The sequence below is a fragment of the Henckelia pumila genome, chromosome 4, assembly GCF_033568475.1.
Source record: "Henckelia pumila isolate YLH828 chromosome 4, ASM3356847v2, whole genome shotgun sequence".
NCBI lineage: Eukaryota > Viridiplantae > Streptophyta > Magnoliopsida > Lamiales > Gesneriaceae > Henckelia > Henckelia pumila.
Genome location: NC_133123.1, coordinates 114485090 through 114494837, shown reverse-complemented (window position 1 = coordinate 114494837; position 9748 = coordinate 114485090). Strand labels below are relative to the sequence as shown.

General features: G+C 34.9%; 1 protein-coding gene across 1 annotated transcript; it reads left to right on the top strand.

Moving 5' to 3' along the window:
• The first annotated feature begins 6619 nt into the window (after positions 1-6619).
• On the top strand, positions 6620-9452 carry LOC140866831 (UDP-glycosyltransferase 82A1). Its single transcript, XM_073271885.1, has 2 exons — positions 6620-7167; positions 8499-9452. The coding sequence occupies exons 1-2, from the start codon at positions 6702-6704 to the stop codon at positions 9371-9373; spliced, it is 1341 nt and encodes a 446-aa protein (XP_073127986.1). The 5' UTR covers positions 6620-6701; the 3' UTR covers positions 9374-9452.
• The last annotated feature ends 296 nt before the right edge of the window (positions 9453-9748 follow it).

The window sequence follows — 9748 nt, the reverse complement described above, 5'->3', positions numbered from 1 at the left end:
CATTTGTAGCCATACCCTGTCTGGAACATAAAAATTTAAAGGAATACATGGTGTAAGATATATAACATGTGCAACTATACTTAACGCTTCACCCCAAAATGATCCTGGAAAACCTGCTTCTGGAAGCATACATCTTACTCTTTCAACTAGTGTTTTTCTCATTCTTTATGCCAGTCCATTCAAATGTTGTGTCTTGGGAGGCACCTTTTGATGCTTTATACCATGTTGTATGCAATACTCATCAAAAGGATCAGAAGACTCACCTCTATTATCAGTTCTGATGCACTTCAATTTCTTTCTAGTTTCCCTTTCAACTAAGGTTGAAACTACTTAAACACATTCAATACTTATAGTGACTCGTATCTAGAATTAATGATTAAGTGATAATTAATCAAGTAACTATGTTTAGATTAAATAAAAAATGATTAAGGGATTTAAAAAAGGATATAAGGAGTTCAAAAATAGATCCAAAACATTCGAAAATGGTCGGGAAAGTTCCGAGGGTTCGGAAGGTCCGAACCTAGAATAGAGCCAATGCCTAAAGAACAGACGCTCTGATGAGTTCAGAGGCTACGATCTCAGATCGGAGGCTCCGATCTTGCATGGACAGCTGTCCGGAATTAATTCATCAGTGATGACGTCATTGAGGGGACTTCGGACGCTCCAAAGTAGTGTTGGCAGGTGTCCTCTAGAAGCTAGACACGTGGTTGGCTGAGGGAGTTCGGACGCTCCGATCAGGATCGGAGGCTCCAACGTGTGATTGGACGATCCGATCGCTGTCTATATAAGGGACAGCCGAGATCATTTTTCATTGCACCATTTCCTCTTCTCTTCTTCTTCTTGTAGTATTTTAGCTATTTAGGGGCTTTCTAATCGTCCTATTGGCGAGCAGAAAGTGGCTAGGCACTACGGGGCTAGTAGCGGAGCTGTGTCTAAGTTTTGAGACTATCGCCATCAGCAGGCTGACGACGGACGAAGGTATAGCTTTGGCTTCTTAAAAATATTTAGAATAATTCAATAGCTTAGTTAAGACTTTTAAAGCTTAGTTAATGATGCATGGGTAATTTCATTGTAGAGCTGATGATAGACTTGGAATATAGAATGGGACTGCTAGGACTTTCTTTATTAAGGTACGTAAGTACTGACTGAGATGGCCAGCATTATATATGATATATGTGCTGCATGAGTATGTGCTATGTGTTTTCCATGTTTTAATGCTTTAACACATGCATGTTTTTATACGCACTGGACTGCATACCGTGAGATGTGAGTCATGACAGTTTCCATCGGTGATGAGTTACTATTTATGGATTCGTGTCGGGGGAGGCTCAGCCCCTTGTTTTGCTATCACTAGGAGCGATCACGATGATGGAGTAGACGCTATAGTTGATAGGGGAATATACGAGCGACCCCGCAGACTAGCTATCCAGCACGGAGCTGTATATTCATGGAGCCCCTAAGCAGACTGATTTAGCCTTGTTTTAAAGTCACTTATGTGCTGCATATATTTTATATATCATTGCTTTCGTATTTAGCGTAATTGCTCACGTCCAGTATTTTCATTATGTCTGGACACCCCATTCTACGGGGGCAGGTGCAGGTTCAGGTTCAGGTAGTGCTCACAGTAACTTGGAGAGTCCAGCGACCATTGAAGACAACAAGTTTAGTTGTAGGTTTTTTTGCTTTTAGGATTAATTATTCGATTGGGTTGTATAATCGAATTTTTTTAGTCGGTTGTATTCCATCGACCAACTTTTATTTTAAGTTTTTCGCAGCGTATTGTAAATTGCATGCTTAATTATGCTCTAACTCTGATTAGGTCGTGGATCCGGGTTGGGTAGCTACAATACTTGATGTTTTTTCTTCAACGTGTAGACCCATAACTTCCTTGAGTGATCATCTATAAAAGTCACAAAATAGAGAGCACCACCAAGAGTTCTTGTCTTCATAGGGTCACAAACATCATAATGAATTAAATCAAGTATAATTGGCTTCTTGAGGTAGAAGATATTTTGAAAGCAACTCTAATTTGTTTTCTACCCAAGAAATTAGAGAAATTCTTCAAAGTCTCATTCTTTATTTTGGGAATCATATTTTATTGGCAAAAACCAACAAAACCTTCTCATTAATGGGGCTTAGCCTACTATGCCACAATTCGACATTGTTTTCAACTTCCACTCAGTTATGAAGCGATTAGACAGCTTTGATTGCATCAAATACAGTGAATTTCACTTCTTTCCTCTAGAAACAACCATAGAGTTTCTATTAAGCTTCCACTGACCGTAAAAAAAGGTACTGCAGATCATCAGGTTTTTTAACATAAATCAATTTCAAGCGAAGATCTAGTACATGTTTAATATCTTTCGAACATATCGTTGTATCATTACTAGGATCCAATCACACATCACCCACACCAATGGCCTTAGATAAGCCATTATGACCCATCATGACATTGCTAGAGTCACATGATGTATAAGATATATATAAATCTCTTTGTGATGTAGCATGAATATATGCACCAATATCAACTACCCAACTTGTCTCATCATATGAAAAATTATCAATCATAATACTGAATGAAAAGGAAATCATCAGTAACATTAGAACACTTATCATCACAATTACTTGAATCATTTAATTCTGCTTACCTTTATCTTTGTTATCAGCTTTCTTCGGTCATTGAGAATAATTCTCTATATGTCCATTGACACCAAAGTTGTAACACGCGACATTGGAATATCTGTTGGATTTGATTCTGCCTACATATTTTTTCCTTTGGACCTTAACTCTCACACTTTGTAAGCACAGTTTTACTTTGGAAGCTAAGGGTCAGTTCGGAAGTTCCAAACCCATGGTCAGAATGTCTTATCCCAGCCCAAGACAGCTATCCATTAGGTGTCCGAACCATTGTGACTCAAGAAAATGATCCGAGAATCCTATTCAAATATAGGAGTATCTGTTAGTTTAGTTAATAATTTTAAAACATGTGTAATGATGTGATAATTACTTGACTGTAGGTCTGGAACCTAGAATCTGATTAAACTTGAACTACCAACTAGAGCTACGCAAGTACTGACTGAGATTTTCTGTTGAGTACACATGATTATACGTTGCATTTATGTGCCATGATGCATGTTTTTACTGTTTTACATACATACTATATGTGCATATACACGTTGAGCCGTATCTCCTTCGAGATAGACTTTCTCGTAGGGTCGCTCATCCCTATCCCTGTTATTACTGTCTGACACCGGGAGTTACTACAATGCGCGAAGATTGATACTAAGGTGGTCTAGATGAGTTTGTGAGTTACCGAGTGCTCGGATTACTAGATGGTACTACATACTCATTGGCTCATAGCCTGAGCAGGACTTGGTAATTGACCAGTCACCCCAGTCATCTCACGTTGCATGCATTATAATAGTTTTGTGTGTACTCATATTTACATATTGGGCGTTATTCGCTCGCGTCCATGATATTATCTTGGACACCCCATTCCACGGGATAGGTCTCATGTTAGACGGAGCAAGTGGATCGAAGCAGGGTTAGATGCAAGTCCAGGAGATGCTAGGAGCATATGCACCTACATTCAGTTGTATGTTGTAAATATGTATTAAAAATACATTTGGGTTTTTAGTACCGGTTGTATTCCTCCAGTTTTTTTTGTAGTATATTTTTAAGTTTTCACAATAAAATATGTTGTTTTAATAAGTACTTTTTTATTAATCTAATTATATTCTTAAGACTACAAGTTGGGATGCAATAATTTTTCCTGTAGGCTAGAACGATCGAACCATGATACTTGGATTGTTATATAGTTTAAAAAATTGGAATTGCACTATTACTATCAAACTATAGTTTTTGGTAAAATGGTAAGCGTTCGGTCCTACACGTTGTATAATCCGAGTTCTTCTAGTGAATTCTTTCCTAAGCAAAAGACAGAGAAAAAAGATCATGTAACAAGAAAGTGCACCACAACTTGGCATCAAAAAATTCCACACCAACAACCACAAATTCCAAAATTTGAAGGGGTTATTCAGCTGAATTAAAAACATTGTAACATCCTCTTTTCCAAGCATTTCACCCCCTTCAATTCTAAATTTGACGAGTCATTTATTAGATTTGTAAAGACCCATTCATGACTGATTATGGTATCTTAAAAGAGGCCATAATGGCCTAAAATTCATGGCCATTTTTCTAATCCAAGTCCTCTGTAGATACCCCAAGGGTTGAGAGAAAAATCACACCAACATAGCACTAAAACAATACTAGCTAGCATTTTCGAGCTAGAAGAGCATCAGATTTTGTGCCTCTGTTCTAAACCATTTTAAAGCAGTCTAGTAAAGTGCTACCGAAGAATCAAGGAAGGAGCTGTTTTTCAAGGTCGAGTAGATACTGCAACTTGAAGCATCGAATTATACACAGTTCCGAGAGCTCGATAAGTTTAGTATTCGACCATTCCAAAAACTCCCGGTCATGTTTAATTCAAGTAAAGTAGGTGATTGGGCTTATATATTTTTAAAATGATTATGCTCTTGTTTTTAAAATTAATTATACACTACTTGTTTTATGCTCTTTGATTCGTATATGTTTCTTTCAACGTGATTTTTTTGTTATGTTATGAAATCTTGATAGTGTAATGTTAGGATTCAAATTAAAAGTGGTAGAAAAAATTATTAAACAGTGCAAGATATGATATGACCTTGATGTGGTACATGATAATAACCAATATATAGTCTCTACCCCTTAGAAGAGTAACAATAGAAACTGATTGGTATACCATGGTCAGACAGATGAATTTCAGTGCATTATACAAGTTTACGTTCAGTTTACGATATTTCTTGATAATTCTTTTTGAATTATGTCTGTTCTATATATATCTTGACTCATGTCGCGATAGGTGCTGTGATATGTCACTTTTGAACTCATATTATATGTATATCTCATTATTCATGTATACGATTGACTCTCATTTACCGAGTGTTTCTCCAATCATTCATCCCTTATTTTCTAATTTCCCAGATAAAGACGAAAATCAAGTGGACTAGAATGAACACAATCCCTTTTAGGATTGGTGATCAGGTACGAAACATGAAGTTTCAAGCATCTGTTTTAGTTTAATTTTTCATTACGTTAGCGCTTATGCGTTGTAAAAATAGTCGTGTTTTATGTAATAGACTGACTTTAATTTGGTTATTTGATGTTCTACGCATTTTGTTTTTTAATGATTTTAAATTATCAAATAACGCCGATAAACACGGATGACACGTCTAAGTTTCAGAGCATTACGAGTATAACGACATATTCGACACTACATTAACATTGTGATTTGTGTCACAAATTAAAATCACTAAACTGCAAATGAAACAAACAAAAACAAGTTGTTACACTAGCTAAAACCGAAACATGTCTAAGTAGAAGACGACCAAACTCACAATAAAGCCAACTGACAGCATTAAATTTCGCTATTAATTTCCTTATATATTTTAAGATATACAACTCGTAACACGTCTCAAACGTGGGAATGGATTCCCTGCTGGGGGTGCCCACACAGCAGTACCATTCACAGCACAATATTCAATTTTATTTTTATTTTTTTGCTTTTTTTAATATATTTAATTCTTTGTTTTTATTTATGTTTTTGAGTTTTTTTTTTGCTAATTTTTTTTGTGTTTTTTCTCTTCGGGCCTTTTTTAAAAATTATACATTTTAATTTTTTTTAAACAACTTTCATTTTTTTAATCTTTTTAAACACATTATACTTGGAAAAAATAAGAAAAATTAAGTATAATATTAAATATGTAAAAATTTAAAAATATCATAAATTAAATGTAAATTATAACCAATTTCTATTTTTAAAACAGTAAAAATTAAAATTAAAATACATAATTGAATATGAGATTTTCAAAATCAAAATATGATTATTTATAATTTTGTTAATTTGGTTAAATCGAATTTTTTTTTTATGCAAACCAAAAATCAAATTGAATTAACTGAAATTTTCTAGAACTAAACCGAATTTTTGAATTAACCGAATCGAATGTTTAAATTCATTCGGTGAGTTAATAATTCCGTTTAATCGAAATAATGAACATCCCTAATTTTCTTGAAATCATTAATTTCAATAGGCACTAATATTGAAATGGCACTAATATTGAAATGTAAATTATCAGTATCCTAAAAAAATATATATAAATTATAAGACAAAAAAAATGATACAAGAAAATAACAAGATAAAAAAAATGATGTTTTTTTTTAAAAAAAAATTAAAATTTATAGTATAAAAAGGCCAAAATAGAGAACAAAAGCCCCAAAAATTTTAGGAAAAAAAACTCAAAAATGTTTTAAAAAATAAAGAATTAAATATATTAAAAAAGGTAAAACAAAAATAATATTGAATATTGTGGTGTGAATTTAATTTAAAAATGAATTTAAAATTTATTAAAAAATTTAAAAAATTTAAAAAAAAAGAAAAGAAAAATGTGCAATGGTGTCGTTTCACGACAGCACCCTCTGCTGTGGCAAGGGCCGCAGTAGAGGTTCCTTTCCCAAACACATATACGTGTATATATATAGAGAGGCACCCAGAAGAAGACCGCCGTCAAATAATTATTAAAATTAAAATTAATTGAGACAGCTAAATATTAGCATATAATTTTTTGTTCCTTTCTCTGTGTCAAAAATCACAAGAAGAATAGAAGATGACTGCAATATCGACGAATAAGAAGAAGAAGGTAATCCTAATCCCATATCCAGCACAAGGCCATGTCAATCCCATGATCAAACTAGCTTCCCTCCTCTCAAACATGGGATTCGATCCCATAATCATCACCCCGGAATTCATCCACCGCCGAGTTTCCCGTCGAATCAACGACGGGATCCTGTTCATGTCCGTTCCCGACGGGCTGCGCGAAGGGGCGCCGCGGGATTTCTTCGCCATCGAAATGGCCATGGAGAGGAACATGGCGTCGCCACTGGAAGAGCTGGTTCGTGAGATGGGTGGTGGGATTGGGTTCTTCGTGGTGGACTTGTTGGCTTCGTGGGCCATCGACGTCGGCCGGCGGTGCGGCGTGGCGGTGGCTGGGTTTTGGCCGGCCATGCACGCCACTTACCGCCTGCTGGCGGCCATTCCTGACTTGATCCATGCGGGTGTCATCTCTGGAGACGGTGCGCGCGTCTTTATTATAATCATTTGCTTTAATTCCTTGATTGTGACGGACATGTGCCATTGATTGTTTTTCTATACTAAATACATACTCAAAACATGTTCGTTAACGGTTGATTTTTTTTTTTTTTTAAACATGAATCTCTAGTGTCTGTTCATAAAATATGGTTTTTATGTCAAAAATATTATTTTATTATTATTTAATTAATTTGTACAGGAGTAACGGATTTATATACGTCATGTGAGTTGACTTGACTCATATTTAAACATAAAAGTAATTTTATTTTTAATGGGTCGGATTGAGTAAGACATTCATATCACAAAATTGATCACGAATTCATTGTTTAATTTTGCGAGACAAATCTCCTACTCAATTTGATCTATTAAAAAATATCACTTTCTTACGTTTTTGTTGAACTTGAGATGTACTCATATTGTCGGTGGACTATTATATGGCCTTGGACGGTTGATACTGAAATAGTCGATTGAAATTGAGAACTCACACAAGAATTAGGTTAAATTATGTGAATACAAAAAAAAAAAAAAATTTAAAATTAAAATTTACTCTATAAGAAAAACTTTAACTAATTAGTTACCTAACCTATTTTGACTTTGAAAGTTAATTGAAAATTTGAAAATATTGACCAAAAATGTCAAATATAACTCAACAACTCACTTGCATAATAAATTTTAAGTTACAAATTAAGTGATATAAAATTTCAGGTACAAAGTAATATTCTTTAAAAAAAATTATTTACAACTCTATCTTTTCAAAAGTAGCTAGGTTAAATAAAAAATTATTAAAGCAATTATTTTAACATGTGATTATATTTAATTTTACTCACACTTTGCGCATGATTAGTTTTTTTAAATTAAAAAATAGTAAGGATTCTTAAAATGCTGTACATGACTAACGGGTTACCAGAATTAACGGATCTTCCAACTCAAGTAACACATAAATAAATAGGTTGATAAAAACATACTTTAAATTATATTTCACAAGCCACGTCTAATGTTGTTTGGTGTTTAATGTGTATGTTTTTTAAATATGAATTTTAGAGAATTTTTAGTGACTATTAGTAATCATAAATCAAATATTTATTTCAGATCATGCATGCGCAATTTCTTAGGCCACGCACCTATAAATCTAAATTTCGGATTATTATTATCAATAAATTATTATTTACACCCATTCTATAAATATTTTTTTTGGATATTATCTATTATCTTGCCTTATTTATTATATATATATATATATATATATCTTTAATCGAAATATTTATTAATACGAGAAAATTTAATTAATCTTAATTTTTGTGTGTAATGTCAACAGGGATTCCAAAGAATGAAAATGCTCCAATATGTTTGTCTCCAAATGAGCCCACCCTAAGCACAAGTGATCTCCCATGGCTAATTGGCTCTTCAACATCAAGAAACTCAAGGTTCAAATTTTGGAGACGGACCCTAGCCCGATCCGAAACCCTCCCGTGGATACTCACCAACACTTTCCCGGACGAACCTCAATTGAAGACAAGTCAACAATCCACCTATTTCAGTTCTTTCAACACCTCTCGTGTACGCGAAATCGGCCCTCTTATCATGCAATCATCAGCAATGGCAAGTTTTTGGGAAGAGGACACGAGCTGCTTACGATGGCTCGACGAGCAAGATATGGGCTCGGTCGTGTATGTCTCTTTCGGGAGCTGGGTCAGCCCTATCGGCGAGGCGAATATAAGGAGCTTGGCATTGGCGCTCGAGTCATGCCAAAGACCCTTTGTTTGGGTGTTAGGGCCCGCTTGGCGAGAAGGGTTGCCCGAGGGGTACGCGGAGAGGGTGGCAACGCGAGGAAGGATTATGTCATGGGCGCCGCAAGTGGAGGTGCTACGACACGGTGCCGTGGGGTGTTACGTGACACATTGTGGATGGAATTCGACCATGGAAGCCATGCAATGCAAGAAGCCTCTCTTGTGCTATCCAATTGCAGGTGACCAATTATTGAATTGTGTGTACATAGTGAATGTGTGGAGGATTGGAGTAAAAATACAAGGGTTTGGAAGAGAAGAGATCGAGAATGCTTTAAGTGTTGTTTTAGATGACGAGCAAATGAGGAGGAGAATTGAGAGATTGAATGATAAATTGCTTGGGAAGGAAGGGATCTCTAAAGCAAGGGCTAAGCTAACGGCATTTATTCAAGATATATGTACGTAGATTCATTATTTATATAGGAAATTATGAAAATCTATGTTGTAAGTTGGCATATATATATGGGGTTTTGGATTTCTGATTACTCAAAACGTTACATATAAGTACATTTACTTGATGTATGTTGCACTTTTATCCTTTGTGTGAGAGTGTTGACAAAACATTGGATATTACTAGCTAGTGTAGTAACGTCAGCACTCCTTCAAAAAGAAAATGATTAAAGTCGAATTAAACAATAGTCAAGTTGAAAAATTTATTCATTTATTTTTTTTAGTTGAGGGAGATGATTAATTTAATAATTGGGTGATCTCGAATTCGAGATCTCATTCCATTCTTAGGACTTTGACTTAGGACTTTGATTCGAGATAAGTTACACGCCAC

What these genes read in the sequence shown, in the direction of transcription:
- LOC140866831 (XM_073271885.1), top strand. Translation starts at nt 6,702, where the DNA reads ATGACTGCAATATCGACGAATAAGAAGAAGAAGGTAATCCTAATCCCA. An exon ending in GGGTGTCATCTCTGGAGACG is followed by an intron (nt 7,168 to 8,498) that starts GTGCGCGCGTCT and finishes TAATGTCAACAG; the next exon opens with GGATTCCAAAGAATGAAAAT.